Source organism: Geotrypetes seraphini, chromosome 11 (assembly GCF_902459505.1).
Source record: "Geotrypetes seraphini chromosome 11, aGeoSer1.1, whole genome shotgun sequence".
Classification (NCBI taxonomy): domain Eukaryota; kingdom Metazoa; phylum Chordata; class Amphibia; order Gymnophiona; family Dermophiidae; genus Geotrypetes; species Geotrypetes seraphini.
Window position 1 is genome coordinate 92,824,861 of NC_047094.1, and position 21,875 is coordinate 92,846,735.

The window sequence follows — 21,875 nt, forward strand, 5'->3', positions numbered from 1 at the left end:
TTTTTTTAATGTCATAGGTTCATAAGCAGTCTGCAAAAGTTCTGTTTGAATTTCTGTAATTTTTAAAACTTTTATCACATAAAAGGCTGAGGGTTGAACTGTTGTATTACACATTGTTTGCTCTAACAGAATTCATTGAAACCTCATTTTTTTTTTTTGTTTCCAGAGACTTTAGTCACCATTTCCCAGAGATGGTCACATTTTATTGGAGGTCAGACACAGGGTCTCTCCCTGCTAACTTGCTAAATGCCGTGCTTGTCCTAGAGCAGACCTTTTGATTGCTGGGTATCTCTATTCCGCTTCTCCTATAAACTGTCCTTTTCTTTGCAGTGTGTGGCTGCAGCACGATTGGGACGTTACCTGAAGGCTGTGACCCGACTGGTAGATGCATTTGCAATGCTGAGTATGATGGACCTCACTGTGACCAGTGCATTGCAGGATACCACTCCTATCCAAACTGCCAAGGTACACAGAAACACAGACTCTTCGCTGTAACATGGTGATACCATTTAATTTGATAAACTGCCTTTCAATGAAAGCAGTGCCTCTTAAACTTTCTCGAGCGGATTGAGGCACCCAGAAGTGCGCGGATGTCGCCGTGATGACATCACACATATGTGTGACATCATCACGTCAACACCGCGCATGTGCAGAGGCCCTCCAGATGGGCCCTTAGATGCCAGTAGGGGGCGCCAGCAGGGAAGAGAGAAGGAGAGGCACTGGTGCCAGCTGATTGCCTACAGCAGTGTTTCTCAACTACGTCAAACTAAGTACCCCCTAAGTCTAACAAATATCAACTGAGTATCCCAATCATAGACCTCCCTAGATCCACCCAAGCTCTGCCCCTGATCCCATCCCCTTTACTAATTGTAATGCAATATTTTCCATTCATTTTTCATATACACAGCAGATATAAATTCTTAAAACTGACACATTTCAATTACTATATTGAAATTAAAATCATTTTACCTACCAGCGATCCTCTGCAGGCTGCTGTAATTAGCTTTAAAGGTGAGACCGGGAGGCCAGGGGGGAAGCCGGAGGACGCTAGAGAGAAGGGGGAAACATGCAGGCCTTCGGCGAATCGGGCAGCAATGGCGCTGTACCACTTAGGGAAGTCAGCTGGCAGGCACCTTTCTTCCTCCTCAGTGTGTCACGGCATAATTGGAATCTCAGGAGGCATTTAACACCAAAAGGTTCATTCTCTAAACTAGGTGCGTGTGTCTATGCCAGCATGCTACTTAAGCAATATTCTGTAAGTACAAGAGTGTCTTGCAGTATGTAATTGCAAGGGGAGTGTTCACATCTGCAAAGCATGTAGAGGACATGGGGGGGACTCCCACTTGTGCGCAACATACTGTAAGTAACATGCATCCTGCTGTGTTTAAGTCCTCGTGCTTATGCCAGTTTTCTGGTTCTTGTAATTATGGGCATGTAAATGTTAGTACTGTACTCTCATTAAACACGGGAACTTTGTTAATCAAAGGTGATATGCAATATCTTCACTTTCATTGATCACCTTATAAAACCATAATATCCTATATAATAAAACCCTAGCCGTACATGCGCACTCCTACTTGCGTGTTCCATTTTCCCTGATCTGTGAGATGTAGGTCTGTGGCTGCAGTAGTGCACATGCGCGAGTCCCCAGCCCCTACCTACACTCACAGGACTGGCCACCAGCGCTGGACTCCCTGCTCTCCACACGATCGGTAAGACTCACTTACTCCCTTGCCGCCCCCCCTTCCCTTCCCGTGATCTGACCGGCTCACTTAGTCCCTTCCCGCCCCTCTTCCCGCAATCCGACCGGCTCACTTAGTCCCTTTCTGCCCCCCCCTTCCCGCAATCCGACTGGCTCACTTAGTCCCTTCTCGCCCCCCCCATCCCTTCCCACGATCCCGACTCCAAACCTGCGACTCCAGCAGCGTCTGCAGCACTCTACACACGCTGCTTCGGGGCCTTCTACTGCCCTGATTTACTCTGGCACGTCCCTGATGACATCATCAGAGACGCGGCAGAGCAAATCAGGGCAGTAGAAGGCTCCGAAGCAGCGTGTGTAGAGTGCTGCCGGCGCTGCTGGAGTCACAGGTTTGTCGGGACCGCAGGAAGGGAAGGGGGGGCGGAAAGGGACTAAGGGAGCCGACCAGACCGCGGGAAGGGAAAAGGGGGTAGGGGAAACGCTGCTGCTGCACAGGGAAATAGTGTGGGGGAGGGAATACTGCTGTGGCTGCTGCACAGGGAAGTGGGGGGAGAGAAATGCTGCTGCATAGGAGGCAGGGAGAGAGACAGATAGAAAGAAAGACAGACAGTGGGAGGAAGGGAGACAGAAAGAAAAGAAGAAAGACACAGGGGCAGGGAGAGACAAAGAAAGACAGACAAAGGGGGCCAGGGAGAGAGACAGACAAAAAGAAAGACAGCGGGAGGGAGAGAGAGACAGAAATAAGGAAAGACAGACAGACATATATTCTAGCACCCGTTAATGTATCGGGCTAAAATACTAGTATATATATATAAGTAATAACTTCATAATCTAGTAAGTGCTTAATGGTGAACACTCAGACCCCCAACTATAACCCAGTGAAAAGTCACGGAGTAGCTGTGTATAGAGACCATCATGGCTTGTTCACAGTCTCTCCCACCAATACCATATAACATTAATTCTAACAATACCATCACTTCTCAATGAGAAACAAATAACTTATCTTGGTATATGGTGGAAATTGGCCATTACAGCTGCTCCGGACACCTTCTTGATTACTTCAACTGAATGGATGCATTATCACCGACCCCCCAACCTAGGTTACACCAGCTTCTTCAGGAGGGATTCTACAAACACAAAGTAATCCTAATCACACACTCAGTACTGCCCACTACATTCAATGTTCACCACCGCACAAACTCATATCCTTATAAAAAATGATAACATACTCATAATACGACTTTCAATTCTTGCCTACGGTTTACCAGTTCACAGTGGGCATGTAAATATTATCAGTTCACAGTGCCCCTAGACCATGGATAGGCAATTCCGGTCCTCGAGAGCCGGAGCCAGATCAGGTTTTCAGGATATCCATAATAAATATGCATGAGATAGATTTGCATCTCAAGGAGGCAGTGCATGCAAATCCATCTCATACATATTCATTGTGGATATCCTGAAAACCTGATCTGGCTCCGGCTCTCGAGGACCGGAATTGCCTATCCCTGCCTTAGACTAAACATTTCCTGTCAGATTTCCCCCCTACCCCCCAGGTCTACCTTTCCTGGCAGGGATGCCCAAACTCCTCCAGTTGAAGAGGTCCTTTGCCTGAAGCCTGAGCACCATGCTACCTGAACAATGAGCAAATCAAAGGCATGCTTCAGCCACCGACACCAGTACTCCTATGTATGCTCAGATCAACATGAACTGAGCATGTGCGGGAGTACTGGGATCCGCAGCCAAAACATACCACCAACTTCCTGGAGCTCAGGCCTTTTCAGCTGGCAGGGTTTGGGCATTTTTGAGGGGGTTTATGCCATGGCTTCTTTGTGAGTTTGCCAAGGCGCACTGTGGCACTGCAGTGCACGGGTTTGTGAGCTTTTGTGTTAGGAGCATTAATACTGGATTGTGTCCAGGTATCATTATAGAATAGGCTCCTACTGCCTTCTATCAGGGTGCCTAGATGGAAGCATCCAGTTATAGAATTGTCCCACTCTGGCTTAGTAAAAAGAACTCACACAGTAGTCGGAACAGCCAGCATCAAACTTGGGGTATAGTCATTTGGAACTTGATAGACTAGGAGAGTTCAGAGGTAAACTACAAGTACCAGAGTACACTGAGGTTAAAAGCTGTGAAAAAGCCAATCATCATTAGCCTGGCTGTAGAGCAGGGGTGTCAAAGTCCCTCCTCGAGGGCCGCAATCCAATCGAGTTTTCAGGATTTCCCCAATGAATATGCATGAGATCTATTAGCATACAATGAAAGCAGTGCATGCAAATGGATCTCATGCATATTCATTGGGGAAATCTGACTGGATTTTGGCCCTCGAGGAGGGATTTTGACACCCCTGCTGTAGAGGCTGAGAGTGTGGTATTGCCCTAACACAGGCCACACTGGTCTTTTTTTTAAAAACTTTCATGCAATCACTGCCGTCTGCAATTTTTGTGGACCTCTCTCTCTCTATATATATGTGTGCATGTGGGTTTTTAATTTTTTTTTGGGGGGGGGAGTTTCTGCATGGGCTGATAAATCAAGAATTTCAAGCAGAAGGATTCAATTGCAATCTCTGTTACCAGTGGTGTAGTAAGGGCGGGGTGGACCACCCGGGGCACCAGCACCTCTCTGCCTCCTCCCCCAATGCCACACTTGCGCCCTCCTTTCTCTGCTCCCCCCGTACCTCTTTAAATCTTCGCCATCGTGAACATCTACTCTGGCCTGCTGCTCATGCCAGTCTGGTTCCATCTGAAATCACTTCCGGGTCACAGGGCCAGGACATGACATCAGAGGGAAAGCCAAAGCCGGCGTGAGCAGCAGGTTGGAGAAGCTACTCGTGCTGGTGAAGATTTCAAAAGGTACAGGTGTGAAAAGGGAGGACGTGAGTGTGGCCTGTGGGGCGCGGAAGAAGCGGTGTACTGGTGCAGGAGGGGCATAGAGACAGGCGTGGGGGACGCCCTCTACTCTCACTATGCCACTATTTGCATATGCAGCAGGACAAATATGGAAATTAAAATGATTTGTAATAATGTGAGAGACCCACCCGCTTTGGTAAATAGAAGCCAACTGATTTTACACAAGGCACCGGGTACCTTTCCACATAAGGTCTGAATCCTGACTGTGCTGAATGGATTCTGACAAAACCCCTCAAAATATGATAACTAGCTCTGAGCCAGTACCCTCTGCCTTGCCTGTGTGTGCCTTAGGAGACAGCTTCTTACTATACATGTGGAAATGGGGAATTGTCAGGGCCAGCATCATAAGCGAAGTGTTCTAGGCTGGCTTGCTCTCTCTTGTTTCCCCCACCCACCATAACCTCTGATTTTCCTGCGGGTTCTCTCTCCTGTTTGCAGTGTGCTCTTGTGATATCCGAGGCTCTGCGGACAATAACTGCAGCCCCACCGGTCACTGTCAATGCCATTCAAACTACGTGGGCCCTACCTGCAACCAGTGCGCCCCAGGTTTCTATGGATTTCCCAGCTGTGCACGTAAGTTATGTGATTTCTGGGTGCTGGAGTGCAAGCACAGGGCTGCGTCAGATGGGTCAATAAAATGCAATGTTAACTTTCCTGTCCTAATGTTCTATTTTATTTAATCAAGTGTCAAATATTTGTTTATTGGATGTTTCATAGACCACCTAATGCAACATGCATATAACATTTACCCCCCCCCCACCCCTTCTACAAAATTGTAGTGCAGTTTTTAGCACCAGCTGCGGTGGTAACAGCTCTGATGTTCATAGAATTTCTATGAGCATCGGAGCTGTTACCACCGCAGCTGGTGCTAAAAAGCTTGAAATGGAGTGTAGGGTATTGTTAGCGAGGCTAGATGTATTACGTTTACACTCTGAAAAACCAAAATACATTTTGGCTACACTGTTCTATGCTGTCACACATTGACTCTTCTGTAGTGCCAGTCCTATCCTGTGTGCACAGCTTAATGATGCAGGCTGTTTGTGGACCCCCCCCTCTGTGTGTTTTCAATTGGCTTGAAGTCTACAGAACCACAAGCTCCGATTTGCTTTGTATTAAGAGGAGACTTCCATTGTTTAATAATAACTTAATTTTTTTATACCACAATACCACAAATAGTTCGGAGCGGTTTACAGAGGAAGAAACTGTATATAGACAGCGATGTTACAGAAAGATTTCAAAATTACATCAACGTTTTAAAATTAGTCAAGTTTATCTTAAAGTATTTAAAGGTACAGTAAAGGTAAAGTTTTGATTGACTTTCTAAAAGTTTGATAAGAAGATGCATTTGGAATACATTTGGTTAAACATTCATTCCATTTGCCTGTCTGAAATGATAATGTTCTATCAAGAATTCTCTTGTAAATACAACCCTTCAAGGATGGAAAAGCAAACCACACCCTTTCCCTAACACATGAACACCCAGGGAGAGCTCCCTGTGCCTTCAGGCTTGTCAGAGCTAGACTGAAGCACCTTATCCTGGATTAGGTGTACATGCTACTTACTATGTCTACTGCTTATCATTTCTATACATGCTGTGGCCTGAACTCCCAGAGCACCAGAAGCTGTAAAGAACCATTAAATTAATCCCCGTCTAGAGGAAAGGGGGGTAGAATTGCAAAGTTGCCCCTGTTAGTACATGTTCAGAGAGAGAGAATGCTGGAAGAAAAAAAGAAATGCATCTTTGCACAACAGAACAAATGGGTCAGTTCTCTGAGTCACAGAACCTGTGTCTGGAAAAGGTGGAACAGTCTGCTGGCTGTGGTGCCTTATGCAGACAGGGAGTGTATGCTGTAGTTGTCTAATGCTGGGATTCTGAAATGACTTTTCTCCGTGTCCAAGAATGTTTTACTTATGAAGCTGTTTTGTGAAGTTGGGAGAAAGTGGGAGTGTGTGGTGCAGTGGTTAGAGCTACATCCTCGGCACCCTGAGGTTGTGGGTTCAAATCCCGCACTGCTCCTTGTGACCCTGGACAAGTCACTTAATCCCTATTGCCCCAGGTACATTCGATAGAGAAGGAGCCCACTGGGACAGTTAGGGAAAAATGCTTGAGCACCTGAATAATTTGTAATCTACATAGAATTGTAGGATATGAGGAATATAAATTACTAGTCTTTAAGCCCGTTACATTAACGGATGCTAGAATAGATATGTCTGTCTGTCTTTCTTTTGGTCTCTCTCTCCTTGGCCACTGTCTTTCTGTCTCTCTCTCTCTCCCCTTAGCTGTCCACCACCACCCCTTGCCTACTCCCCCTGTCCAGCAGTAGCACTTTCTTTTTTTTCTCACACTCTCCTTGGCTGTTGTCTGTCTGTCTTTCTGTCTCTCTCTCCTTGGCTGCTAATTGTCTTTCTTTCTGTCTGTCTCTCTGGCTCCCTGTCTGTCTGTCATTCTTTCTGTCTGTGTCTCTCCCTGGCCCCCTGTATTTCTGTCTTTCTCTCTCTCTCCTTGGCTGCTGTCTGTCTTTTTTTCTTTATCTCTCTCTCTTTGGCCGCTGTCTGTCTGTCTTTCTGTCTGTCGGTGTCTCTCCCTGGCCAGTTGTCTGTCTTTATTTATTTCTTTCTTTCTCTCTCCTTGGTCGCTGTCTGTCTGTCTTTTTTTCTTTGTCTCTCTCTCTTTGGCTGCTGCCTGTCTGTCTCTCTGGCCCTCTGTCTGTCATTCTTTCTATCTGTGTCTCTCCCTGACTCCTTGTCTGTCTGTCTTTCTTTCTGTCTGTCTCTCCATGGCCCCCTTCTGTCCCCTCCCCCAGAGCAAACCAAGATTGCTGCCTGCCCCCCAGCACACCCCTCCCCCCAAAGCAGTCCCTTTTCCCTCTCCCCCCTCCACTTCCCTGTGTAGCAGTAGCAGCCGGATGCCTTGCAGCACCTGCACCCTGCTGCTTAATCCAGGCTTAATGACACTCTCCTACCGTTGCTCTCGGCAGTGAACCCTCCTGCCGTTGCTCTCGCCGTCGCTCAAACTGCCGCAAATGGGCCACGGAGGCACAAATCACGGAGGCAGGGATCACGCCGTTTCAACTGCACATGCGCGGGTAAGGGTTTTATTATATTAGATTTTTTTTAAAACAAATATCATATTAACTACAGCATCATTACACTGCTATTCAAAAAATTTATCCGGTCACCTTAACCCCACCCATCTTCCCTCTCTGATATAACCACTCTCAATTCTACCGCTCTTCAGGTATTCTTTTCCACTCCAAAATATTAACCAAGAATACAGTACCCTAAAATGTAATGCTTCTGGAAATACCCAGCTATCTTTCTGTTATCTTATTTGTTATCTTATTTAAAGTTTTTCAAGTTTTTTTTTTTCAAGTTTCATATTGTTTGATTAAACGCTTAACCAGAAGTACAAAGCATTGTACAAATAGTAAAAATAAAAGGACATTAACATTTTAAGAAATTAAATGTACATAAAATTCATTACAGGACATACTTGGGTAACTGCTTTTTAAAGCCACAGGAAACAATAGGAAAGAGGGGGAGAACTACAATTTTAAAGAAAAAGTACATAGAAGGAAAGTACATAAGGGGGGTAAGAAGAAAAGGATTGCTGGCAAAGATAAAGGTCGAATTAGAAAACTGCTAAAATTATTAATTTTGGAAACTGCTGAATTTGATAAGTATTACATTTTAGTTAGACATTATATTTTCGGTGTCAGGTCAAAAGCGCGCCGGGAGAAAGGCGCGCCCAGACAATTGAGCGCAGCGTGGAGGTGCGCGCCACAGAAAAGTACTGTTTTTACGGCTCCGACGCAGGGGCGTGGGGGGGAATCCCCCCACTTTACTTAATACAGATCGCGCCGCGTTGTGAGGGCATTGTGGGGGGTTGTAACCCCCCACATTTTACTGAAAACTTCACTTTTTCCCTGTTTTTAGGGAAAAAGTTAAGTTTACAGTAAAATGTGGAGGGTTACAACCCCCCAAACCCCCCACAACGCCGGCGCGATCTCTATTAAGTAAACTGGAGGGGCTCCCCAACAAAACCTCCCGTCGGAGCTCTTAAAAACTGTAATTTTCTGTGGCGCGCGTCTCCATCTTGTACTCAGTTGTCGGCGCGCGCCTTTGTCTTTCGCGGGGTTGTCTATGAACCGTATTTTCAGTTAAAGGCATCTTTAAAAAGAAAGCTCTTTAAATTACTTTTAAATTTCTGCAAATCTCATTCCAGTCTTAGATATAGGGGAAGAGAATTCCAAGTCATTGGAGCAATTACAGAAAAAATAAGAGCACGGCGAGTTCCAATTATTTTCAGGGAAGGGACATTAAGGGTAAACTGTGAGGTAGATCTAAGAACTCTCGAAGAGTCATATGGAATCAAAAGCCTGTCTATAAATGCTGGGGCGTTGGTTTGTATAGTCTTGTAGAAGAGCAATTTTATATGTTATCCTATGTGTAACAGGTAATATTGCCTAGAAATGTCCAGTTGTTCTACTTGTTATCTAATTTACAATATCTCCTGGAATAACCAGCTATCTCAGCTCATTTGTAACCCAAAATTGTAACCTTCCTGGAAATGTCCAGTTAGCTCTTTTGTAATCCGCCTTGAACTGCAAGGTATAGGCGGAATAGAAGCCACTAATGTAATGTAATAATGTAATGTAATGATTCAGATGTTCAAATATTTGAAAGGTATTAACGTACGAGAACAAAATCTTTTCCAGAGGAAGGAAAACGGTAAACCCAGAGGGCGTAATCTGAGGATGAGGGGTGATAGACAGAGAATGACTGCAGCATGCTGATTAAAAATCTCTAAGTTGAATATCTAGTGTAAAATATAGCTTTATTCACCTTTCAGAAGAGCAAAGAATCCCGTACTCGTGCGTTCTCCCCCTGTAATAAGGGGAATAGCTTGCAACTTGGGTCTCTCTTCAGATTTCTTTTCTATTCCATTCTGCCCAAAGAGCTCAGAACAGGTTAACCTCCTCTATAATAAAACCCTAAGTGTACATGCGCGCTTACAACGCCGTGATTCCTGACAGCGTGATTTGTGACTCTGTGGCCGTGTTCAATTTGCAGCATGCAGCGGTTTGCGGAGCATGTGGCTTTTTGAGTTGCGGCGAGAGAAACGGTAGGAGGGTGTCCTTCGAGGTGCTGCGAGGCGTCTGGCTGCTACTGCTGCACAGGGAAGTGGAGGGGGAGAGGGAAAAGGGGCTGCTTTAGGGGAAGAGATGTGCTGGGAGCAGGCAGCAATCTTGGTTTGCTCGGGGGGGCCAGAGAGAGATAGGCAGGGGCCAGGGAGAGAGACAGAGAGACAGAAAGAAAAAAGTGGAGGGGGAGAGGGAAAAGGGGCTGCTTTGGGGGGAGGGATGTGCTGGAGGCAAGCAGCAATCTTGGTTTGCTCGGGGAGGCCAGAGGGAGATAGGCAGGGGTCAGGGAGAGAGACAGAGAGACAGACAGAAAAAAGTGGAGGGGGAGAGGGAAAAGGGGCTGCTTTGGGGGGAGGAATGTGCTGGGGGCAGGCAGCAATCTTGGTTTGCTCGGGGGGGCCAGAGAGAGATAGGCAGGGGCCAGGGAGAGAGACAGAGAGACAGACAGAAAAAAGTGGAGGGGGAGAGGGAAAAGGGGCTGCTTTGGGGGGAGGGATGTGCTGGGGGCAGGCAGCAATCTTGGTTTGCTCGGGGAGGCAAGAGGAAGATAGGCAGGGGTCAGGGAGAGAGACAGAGAGACAGACAGAAAAAAGTGGAGAGGGAGAGGGAAAAGGGGCTGCTTTGGGGGGAGGGGTGTGCCTGGGGGCAGGCAGCAATCTTGGTTTGCTCGAGGGGGGGCAGAGAAAGATAGGCAGGGGGCCAGGGAGAGAGAAAGACCATCTGGGAGAGGGAAGAGGGGCTGCTTTGGGGGGAGGGGTATGCTGGGGGGGCAGGCAGAAATCTTGGTTTGCTCGGGGGGGGGGGGAGCAGAGAAGATCTTCCTGCTTCTGCCGGCCTTGAGCATGCATCTGTGCATGCTCAAAGACTTCTAATTCTCCCTCTCGCCGAGATTCTCAGAGATCTCCGAGAATCTCGGCGAGAGGGAGAATTAGAAGTCCTTGAGCATGCGCAAATGCATGCTCAAGGCCGGCAGAAGCAGGAAGATCTTCTAGTGGCACCAGCACGTCCTGTGGGCTGCGTGCCGGTGCCAGACGGGGGGGGGAGGGGGTAAGTTTAAGTTGTTATGGCGGGGGGTGTCAGTTCGCGCGGATTAGGGTCTTTGCGAGTGGGGGGGAGCAGTGCCGCTGGCCTTGGGGGTGGGGTGGGTGGGGGTGGGAACGTATCAAAGCGAGTTTCCATTATTTGCTATGGGGAAACTCGCTTTGATATATGAGCATTTTGGTTTACCAAGATACCACTTTACTCATCTAATGTATGGGTACGGGTAGGGAGTTCTTGTTCCAACACAGACCTGTTTCGCCGGAGCTTTTTCAAGGAAAGTCCCCTTGGTATTCCTGTACCATTTCTCCCACTAAACACAGACCTCTACCTACACAATGGATGAGTATTAAAAATCTTTTGGTTAAATGCTTTAAATGAAATAAGAACTTTAAAGTGAGATAAAGAATAAAACTTTACAAGACCAATGACGATCATGGCGTGTGCATACTGTGTATGAAGTTTTAAATACACACAGTTACGCCACTGAGGTCACATGGTATACTTGCGAGTTTATTTGGATTTAAGGTATACGATTGAAAATATTATTATGAATATATACCTTGAACACTAAAGATTGAAAATATAAAGGGCAAATTCTAGAAGAAGCGCCCAAAAGTTAGGCGTCGATATGGGCACCGTTCAGCGCGGTTCAAGTAAAATCGGGTGGCTGTTTAGTGAATCGCGCTGAGCGGAACCTATTTTGGAGGCGCCCCATAAATTTGCCAGCTCTAGGCACAGCTAAAAGTTAGGCGGCCATGCGAGCGCTTAAGCACGCTTAAGAGCGGCGATTCTGTAACAAGGCGCCTAACATGAAGCCGCGCCCACACCTAAGATGCATAGCGCCTATTTGTTTGAAGGCCGCCTAAATTTTTAGAGGCGCCTTGTTACAGAATTGCTCTTTCTTGCTGGGCGCCTAAGTTTCAGTCATTTCTGATTAAAAAGCTTAATTGAGCTTGTTATTCAGTTTAGATAGGCGCTTATCTAATTGTCGCCTCCAAAATAGGTGCCTAACACTAGGCGCTGGTTACAGAATTTGGGCCCAAGTGCTTACAATTAGTGTTTCATATGAAAACTATCCAATTCCATCTACTTCGTTGCCTGCAACTCTGTTCAATTAATACTTAACTGTATGTAACTATGTTTAATTAATGTGAACCTCTGTTCAATTAATTCTTAACTGTATGTAACAATGTTTAATTAATGTGAACCTCTGTTCAATTAATACTTAACTGTATGTAACTATGTTTAATGTGAACCGCCTAGAACTCACTGGGTATGGCGGTATACAAAAATAAAGTTATTATTATTATTATTATTAGATGTAGACGGTCTATACATTTTAAAAACAAATGAAAACGCTAAGCATCTACTGAATGGAAAGGCAGCTTTGAGCCGGCTGCTTGACATCTGAAACTGGTTTTGGGCAGGGACCGATTGTCATGTCATTGTGTGTTGCAGCTTGTCAGTGCTCTGCAGAGGGTTCCCTGCACGGCACATGTGATCTGGAAACCGGCCAATGTAGCTGCCATTTGAGAGTGACGGGAACACGTTGTGACATGTGCATACCAGGAGCCTATGGATTCCCACAATGTGAAGGTATTGCTGTCCTACTGGTGTGGGGAGGGGGGAGACTTGTGGAAATCGAAAATAATTTCCATTCGGCAAGATGGTGAGAGAATGGGTACGTTGATATACTGCCTGTCTGTGGTACAACGAAAATGGTTCACAGTAGAATCTCAGTTATCTGGCACCCACGGGGATTGGTGGATATCGGATAATTGATTTTCTGGTTAACTGAGAGTGTGTTAGAAACCTTGTCTAACACACACTCGGTTCCCCCCCCTTTCCGCTCCGAAGCACCAGCGCAGCAGCGGTTCTGAGCCTCAAAGCCTTCCTCCCTCAAGCCCCAAAGTGGCAGAAGCAGGTGGCGGTCCTGAGCCACGAACCCTCTCTCTCTTCCTTACCCAAAGTGCAGTAGTCAGCAGAAGGCAGCCTCAAAATATTAACCAAGAATACAGTGCCCTAAAATGTAATGCTTCTGGAAATACCCAGCTATCTTTCTGTTATCTTATTTCAAGTTTTTCAAGGTTTTTTTTTTTCAAGTTTCATGTTGTTTGATTAAACGCTTAACCAGAAGTACAAAGCATTGTACAAATAGTAAAATTAAAAGGACATTAACATTTTAAGAAATTAAATGTACATAATTCATTGCAGGACATACTTGGGTAACTGCTTTTTAAAGCCACAGGAAACAATAGGAAAGAGGGGGAGAACTACAATTTTAAAGAAAAAGTACATAGAAGGAAAACAGGCTATTTATGGCCAGCCCTGGCAGGGCCTTTCCTCATCTGCATCGATTTGAATGCATTTCAATAACAATGTGCAGCATGTTTAGTGCAAGCATTAAGGGAAAGGAGAAAGGGACCGGGACTTATATACTGCTTTTTTGCAGTCTCTTTACAACCACACTCAAAGTGGTTCACATGCATGTTCCCTACCTGTGCTCCAGCCCTCTGAGCATTCTGCGCAAATCGGGCTTACTGCGTCTTAGCGCTGGCGTTTTGAGCATCAGCCTCTTAACTTAGTTATTGATTGGTTGATGTCTGCCTCTTTCCATCTGGCTTGCAATAGCCTACTTGAACAACCGCCTTATCCAAACTGACACAACCAGGCAAAGGAGAACCCAAACACCATTCACGCACCCCCCCAATCAGAGGCGTCTAGACGCAAAAAAAAAAATGTACGATGGCCTACTGGCCACGCAGGCAGCGAAATTTGACCACCAGTTATCCAATCTACTGATATCGCCACCAGACTACAAAAACCTTCAGAAAAGAAATTAAAACCCTGCTCTTCAAGAAATCCATCAAGACAAATGAACTCTACCCGCTCAACTATGTAATCTCTTCTGGAATTGTCTAGATAACCTCTAATGTAATCCACCTTGAGCCGCAAGTTAATGGCGGAATAAAAGTCAGTAATGTAATGTATAACAGACTGACTTAACCAATTAACATAACACAAAAAAAACATAAAATCATTATAAAGCAACGACAGCTTTTCTGGGAGGCTTCAGTTGAGATAATCAGAACTGCAAGTCCTGTGTGCAGTGGGGAAACCCTCAACTGGAAAAACCTTGCCATGCAAATCTGTAGCCAGATGGCAACCTACTTTGTACCCAAGTAGTTTGTATCTTAATTGAAGTAAAGTGTGCTTCGTAAAGAGCGCATACACTTCTCCCTCGTCATTCGCGGGGGATACGGGCAGAGCCGGACCGCGAATGCCGAAAAACCGCGATTATCCGGCTTGACCCACCCCCACCTCCCTGCCGCCTTCCCGGCCTTACCTGGTGGTCTAGAGGGCTTTCGGGGCAGGAGCGATCTTCCTACGCTCCTGCCCCGTGCAGATCGCCATCAGGAAATGGCTGTAGGGAGTTCCCGACATAGTCTCGAGAGACTACGGGAACTCCCAGCAGCCATTTCCTCATGGCGATCTGCACGGGGCAGGAGCGTAGGAAGATCGCTCCTGCCCCGAAAGCCCTCTAGACCACTAGGTAAGGCCGGGAAGGCAGCAGGGAGGAAAAAAAGATGGATTTTTTTTTTTTAAATTAGGACTGTTTTTTTTATTTTCCCCCTCCCCAGAAAAAATCGCGATTATATGAAACCGCGAGTGCAGTAACCGCGAATGGGGAAGGGAAACTGTCCATGCTTTCCCTACCAAGCACCTCCCCATTTACAAAATGTACCTTTATCCACATAGATTGGGAGAGGGGTAATTTTCAAAATGCATTTTCATTTGGGTACATACAGGTTTACTTGTGTAGAAAGCTGTGGAAGTTATTTCTCTTGTGAGAGGGCCCCGTCCTCGTGTGTTAGGTTCTGAGACATCACTGATTGTTTTTCCACCCTGCTTCCTTGCAGTGGGGTCGTGCAATCCGTCTGGTTCAACTCTGGTGGGATCCTCATCTTCCACAGTGAGTACCTTCCTCACAAAAGTGCCTTTTTCACACATTATCTCTTTTTTCACTGGCTCTTCCACCAAGAAAACCATCTCCCTGTCCACAAGCTTTTATACATGTTCACTAAAACAAAGGTCTGTTACAAGGCTGGGGCTGCAAGGACCACTATTGCCTGGGATGGATTTGCTTTTAATGTAAATAATTGGCGACTCGTAGTGCACTGGTTTCCAAATCTGTCCAGCCGGTCAGGTATTCACAATGAATATTCATTTGAGAGATTTGTATGCAATGGACGAGATGTGCATACATCCCTCATGAGTATTCATTGTGGATATCCTGAAAACCTAACTGGCTAGATGTTTCACCAGGACAGGTCTGGGAACCATTGTCTTAGTATATAAAGTTTATTATTTCAGCAGAAGCTTTAGATGACATCACTTTGTGATGTCATCAAGAATTGCCAAAGCTGCTTTGCTATTGGCTGTTCTAATGATACAATGCATCTGCCACATGGACTTTCTCCATTTATTACAATGCATGTAAGAGCGTCCTCTATTTTTTTGCAGTTACCAATGAAATTTTGTTGTTTGACTGGTTCTGCAGCTGTGTCAACCCTTGCCAGTTCTCTGCATATATGACTTGCATGCATCTTATACTAAATAGAGTGTAGGATGTTTAACCAATTTGCTCATTTGTTCTGTGGGCATTTATTATTATTTAAATGAAATACAAACCTGGGTTTCTGTCCACAAGGTTTAGGTATGTGGGGACCTTATCGGTGCCTTACACTTTAGGTAACGCTTTTTTTTTTTTGCTTTCTTCCTGGATCAGGGTTCCTGTGAGTGCCGGATGTACGTTGAGGGTTCAGCCTGTGATCAGTGCAAACCCTTGTATTGGAATCTGACTCCCGAAAACCCTTACGGCTGCATAAGTAAGTAAGACCAGCAGTGTGCCAGATCTTTGCCCTCAAGACCTGGTCACTTAAGTGCCAGTTTAGTCTGCACACATGAATTTACCCCCAGAGATTTGCCAGTCTCTGCGCAGGATAAGTGAGGCGTGCAAGGCAGGGAGGGCTGAGAGTGGGTAAGAGGGAGTGAAGCATTCCTCCCTCCCCTGTCTTCTGACTTGGCTGTCTCATACTGATCCTGTCTTTCTATGTGTTTTCCACAGGTTGTCAGTGCAGTGCCAAGGGTACTCTAAATGGTGTTGCAGAGTGTGAACAGGTGAGTTGTTGGAGGTGAGATTTCTCCATGCACACATCTGTCCGTTGGAAGGAGTGATGCTGTGATAACCCTTCTGACCCTTTAATTTAATTTTAAAAAAAATATGTATTTTGCCTTTTCCACCAACTGGATTACAACATACTAAGTTAACAAATCAACACGACTTTTTGAACAAAATAAAGGGCCCCTTTTACAAAGCTGCATTAGCCATAGGGCTTCAGCGCATTTCCTGCGGCAGTATTGCTCCCGCGGCTTTGTATAAGACTCAAAAGATAGTATGTAAGTAAATCAATCAATCACCATTCCATCAAAGAACTGTGTTTTGAAATTTTCCACTAAGCTTACCAGGCAGCCACGGGTAGATGACAAATTTGACTGGGGGGGGGGGTGTGTAAAGTTATGCAACACACAGGTTGTAATATACTTTGATAAAGTCGCAGTTTTAGGAAAATCTTTTTTTTTTTTAATTGAGATTCAATAAACAAACATAAGAGCAATGCGATGGATTCAATATATGTTGTACAAAAAAATTCAGCATCCCACAGCCACCCACCATATCCCATCCAAAACCCTTATGGGACTTAATGCCCTAATGAAACCGTTCCCTGAAATCATCCAGTGTCCCATCTCCAAAAGAAGCTACAAGGAACAGATCCTTTGATATAACAGCTGAACGAGGAACAGGAACCTTGACTCTTGTAGCCTCTAATCTTCTACCATATAGATCACACAGTATATCCCACAAGACCCAAAAAGATACTCCCATACCTCCCTCCCCTCGCAACCCATCCCCCAAAAACCTTTTCCCAGATTGACAGAAACATAAAGCCATAATATACCTACAGTCTGTATATATTCACAAAGGGGCTGATTCTACAAGCGGGCATCCCGATTGTAGGCGGCGGTTGGTGTCCTACCACCATCTCACAGCCAATTGAGACGCACATTTGTGTAAAAAATGCAGGGATGGGGAAGGACGTGTACAGATACTTATGGATGCCCAAGACGTGGCGTGGGCATGGTCTCCACCGGGAGTGGCCTTGGGCATCTGTGAGCATCCCTACGTGTTTCCGTAGGTGTGAGACAAAACACCATAAATATAGGCCTGTAAAATGCTGGCCTACATTTAAGGTGTCCTAGGGCTAGATTCACAAAGCAAACCAATCATGTGCCGATCGGTTTACAACCTCTTTGCGACCGGATTTCCCTCCTGCACTATTCACTGACCTCTCCTGCGATCCGCTTCGAATCCGCGCATGCAAATGAGGGGAACGGCATGCAAGGTAGGCAGGGAAGCTATTCACTAACCCAAACCCTGCAACACCGACTGAGCTGGACGATCACAAACAAGCAACTGCTGATGACCAGTCGCTCAAACTCTTTCCGACTGCCCTGTCAGCCCCAATCTCCTGCTGCCCCAAACGCCTCCTGCAGCCCTGTTCTGCCTGCCCCGACTCACCCGCTGCCCCATTCTGCCTGCCCCGAACGCCTCCCACTGCCCCGATCTGCCTGCCCCGAACGCCTCCCACTGCCCCAATCTGCCTACCCCGAATGCCTCCCACTGCCCCAATCTGCCTACCCCGAACGCCTCCCACTGCCCCAATCTGCCTACCCCGAACGCCTCCCACTGCCCCAATTTGCCTACCCCGAATGCCTCCCACTGCCCCAATCTGCCTGCCCCGAACGCCTTCCACTGCCCTGATCTGCCAGCCCCAAACGCCTCCCACTGCCCCGATCTGCCTGCCCTGAACGCCTCCCACTGCCCCGATCTGCCTGCCCCGAATGCCTCCCAGTGCCCCAATCTGCCTGCCCCGAGCGCCTCCCACTGCCCCAATCTGCCTACCCCGAACGCCTCTCACTGCCCCAATCTGCCTGCCCCGAACGCCTCTCACTGCCCCAATCTGCCTGCCCCGAATGCCTCCCACTGCCCCAATCTGCCTGCCCCAAACGCCTCTCACTGCCCCGATCTGCCTGCCCCGAACGCCTCCCACTGCCTCAATCTGCCTGCCCCGAACGCCTCTCACTGCCCCAATCTGCCTGCCCAGAATGCCTCTCACTGCCCCAATCTGCCTGCCCCGAACGCCTCCCGCTGCTTCGACTCTCCCGCTGTTCCCCATTCAACTGCCCCGTGGAGTTCTCTCTGGAAAGGGTGGTGGTTATGTGAAATGCCCCAACTCTCCCGCTGCCCCAGATCTCCTGCCCGCCCCCAACACCTGCCTGCCCCGACTCTCCCACCCTTCCCTGCAGTACTAGTCCATGGTTTTAACCCGTGGGCTTAAGCAGGTTAAAACCACGGGCTCCAAAAGAAGTGAAAAAAAGAAAAAACAAATCTCTGCCGGCCCAGAGGTCCAGCGCATGCGCAGACCATCTACAGATGGTCTGCGCATGTGCTGGGATCGCTTTAGAGTGATCCGGGCAGGTATATGGGGGCGTTCCTCTGATCGCCCCCATCTGCATATTGTTTGCAGAATTCATCGGACCTGCCCGGATTGAGCCCGATCCGACAGGTTCGTGAATCTAGCCCATAGTAAAAGTAGACGTGATTCTCTAAAGGACGCCCATGAATGATTGGCACGTGATCGGCAACAACTCCTTGGGCGGCCACCAAGGTTGGCATCCTTTAGAGAATCGGGCCCAAAATGTTCAGAATCAAACTGTGCACCCTTTGAGAAAGGGACTATAGGCATAAATCCCAAATTAGACAAAATCATTTTTTACATTTATAGGTGAGACGAGCATCCCAGACTTCCCACCCCATCAACTGATGAATGGATGCCCTCCATCTCCAGTATGAGGGAGGAGCTGCTGATGTCCATTCCTGTAAAAGAGCCTTCCCCCCTAACAAACTCAACTTCTTTACCAAAACCTAGGTCCCTTTCTTACAATCCAGTAGGACCCTGGCAAGTCCAATAAGGCTTCTGGGGAAAAGGCGATTGATTGACCCACCAACCAAACTATGTAAGCGCAGACCTCCTTCCAAAAAGATTGTATGACAGGACAAGTCCAAAAAGCAGGCATTTATTTATTTTCAGTATTTATACTTATCTTTATTAAAAACTTTCTATACCGCATAACAGCCTAAAAAGGATCCAAGTGGTGTACAATATATAATGCACATTCATTAAGAAAGGAACTCCATTTAAAAATAGGATAGAAAAGAGTAAAAGCTAACGTTAATTTTTTTCCCCTAAAATACATTCCATAATAATAATTCTAATAATTCAAATAAAAAACAATCAAATCTCAGGAAACCATAATTAATACATACAATTAAAAATTTTCCGTATCAGAAATTAATAATTATATAAATACAGATTACAGTCCCAGACTTAATTATTCAATTTGAGAAAGTCAATTGAAAAAAATGTGCTTTTAGGTGTCTTAAAATTTATATATGATTCTTCTTTTCTCAAATCTATGGGCAAATTATTCCATAACTGCGAAACTAAATAAAAGAACGCACATTTTCTAGTTGACGCAAGTTGTGCCTTCGAAATATTGTCATTCAAAGATTGTAATGAACGTCTTGGGGCATAAAAATACCACCAAATTAGAAAGATATGAAGGCTGGAGCTGAACTAATGCTCTATGTGCCAACATCAAGTGGTTTAAATTCAGGTACTCAAGCATTTTTCCCTATCTGTCCTGGGGGGGCTCACGCGTTACCTAATGTATCCAGGGCAATGGAGGATTGAGTGAGTTGCCCAGGGTCACAAGGAGCAGTGTGAGATTTGAACCCACAACCTCAGGGTGCTGAGGCCGTAGCTCAAACCACTGCACCACTACTACTTATCGTTTCTATAGGGCTACTTGACATATACAGGTCCTTTCTCTGTCCCTAGTAGGCTCACAATCTTATCATACCATTACATCTCTGGCACAGGATACTGTGCTCTCTTTTATATCTGTATGTAGGTTCAGTCCCCTAATCTATGAGCCTTTTTACTCACATGGAGACTTCTTCTCCAGACACCAAAAAGGGAGACAATGGAGATATTTTCCTGTTCTTTCTAAATTTGACCTGCATTGAATGCTCTTATTTATGTGATAGAATTACCAGCCATTGAGACTGTTGACAAAGGCATAGATGCCGAAATGCTGTCAGTGTCAAGTCTTTGAGTCCTCGCAGTGCTACTATCAATAAAGCGAACTTTGAACTTTACACCCGTGGCTGAATTATTGACATCTCATCCTCACGACTCCTTTGTTGTGACTTCTTCTCCAGGTCATCTTACACGGGGTAGTGGGTGAGACAAAACACACATCACACTGTTATCCCAGGACAAGCAGGCAACATATTCTTAACTGATGGGTGACGGCACTGACGGAGCCCCGGTACGGACAATTTTAGAGTGATTGCACTCTAAGAACTTAGAAAGTTCTAGCTAGGCCGCACCGCGCATGCGCGAGTGCCTTCCCTCCCGACGGAGGCGCACGGTCCCCAGTTTCTTAGTTTCCGCGGAGCTAAGAAGATGTGTTTTTTTTCAACGGCCGTTGAAAATTTTTTTCTTGCCTTCCCGCTCGCGTATTTTTTGCTTGTTGGAAGCTTATCTTCCTTTTTTTTCTTTGTTTCTTTCAAAAAAAAAAAAATCTTAATTCTTTATATTTCTTTCTTTTTTCGGGTTCGCCCCGGCGGGTCACCATAGAAGCCTCCGCTTTCGATTTGGCAGAGGCAGTGCTTACCTTCATGCCCCCCTCAGCCAGGATTCAAAAAGTGCCAACGGTGAGCGCGCCCCATATCGTTGACCAACCATGAACCCCCTAATGCAGAGTGGTTCCCTCATACTGCTGTTTGTAACTTCGCTGTCTCTATTACTGTGAACTGCTTTTGGTATTGCGGTATATAAAAATAAAGTTATTATTATTACCCTGCATTATTCCTGACTGTGCAGTAGCCTGAGGTGAAGCATGGAGAACTGATCAGTACCCTTCCCCTTTCTTTGCATGCATTTTCCTAGGGTACTGGGCATTGCTTCTGTAAGCCTAATGTCTGCAGCCGCACCTGCTCTATATGCAAGGATGGATACTTCAGCCTGGTCCACTCTAATTACTTTGGCTGTCAAGGTAATGTTCTTTCAGGCTCTTGTGTTATTCAGTTGTAATTGGGATGCATTGCTCAGCTGATCTCACTGCTTTTCCTATTTTGCTGACCATTGTTCCCTCTCTGGTCTTTCTTCGTCTGCCTTGAGCTCGTCGGAGCCTAATAGCCTTTTGGAAAATACCAGGGACTGATCAGACAATACTGTCCTTGTTTAACTTGGCCTAGGTTCCTTTTGAGCGGAAAACACATTGAGTGCGCGTCCTTGAAGTTCAGTGGAGTGCTCTCCAGAGGATAAGCCTGTGACTGTTTGGGTTGTAAGATGGGAAGTAGGACAGATCAGTGGCATAGTAAGGGGGAAGGCATAGGGGTGGTCTGCCCCGGGCACCTCTCCGACCCCCCCCCATTGCTTTGTGTCACTTCCCTTCCCCCGTACCTCTGTATCGTTCCTGGCGCAAGCAGCAACCCGCACCTATGAAGCGCTGTCAGAGGAAGCGCCGACGCTTGCGTGACAGCAGCTTGGGGGATTGCTGCTCACGCCAGGAACGTTACAGAGGTATGGGGGAAAAGGAAGCGGCGCACACGCAGCAGGAGGGGGCGGGGAAGGAATGTGTGGAGGTTGGGAGGGGGCATTACCGCCCTGGGTGCCTCTCGCCCTCACTGCGCCACTGGGGACAGACAGTGCTAACATTAAGCTCAGTGATTCTATTCCTAGGAGGGGGTTGGTGTATTATAAACAAGGTGATTCTAAGGTCTTAGTTGGGGTGCTGTTACCTTACTCCTTCCTTATAACTAGGCCTCAGCTTCCTCATCTGTTGCTGGTTTTCACTGCAGTAGCTTCCACTTGTTAACTTGCCAGCAGG

The 21,875-nt window shown here is 46.4% G+C and overlaps 1 protein-coding gene across 2 annotated transcripts in view; it reads left to right on the forward strand.

Moving 5' to 3' along the window:
- Positions 1–21,875, forward strand: part of LAMA5 (laminin subunit alpha 5) — a 406,583-nt gene that overhangs the window by 190,142 nt on the left and 194,566 nt on the right. For both annotated transcript variants that reach the window (XM_033963610.1, XM_033963611.1), the window contains exons 14-20: positions 331–465; positions 5,047–5,181; positions 12,252–12,389; positions 14,714–14,766; positions 15,583–15,682; positions 15,922–15,974; positions 20,933–21,038. In XM_033963610.1, the coding sequence (XP_033819501.1) occupies positions 331–465; positions 5,047–5,181; positions 12,252–12,389; positions 14,714–14,766; positions 15,583–15,682; positions 15,922–15,974; positions 20,933–21,038 (720 nt within the window). The remainder of the gene's footprint in view (positions 1–330; positions 466–5,046; positions 5,182–12,251; positions 12,390–14,713; positions 14,767–15,582; positions 15,683–15,921; positions 15,975–20,932; positions 21,039–21,875) is intronic.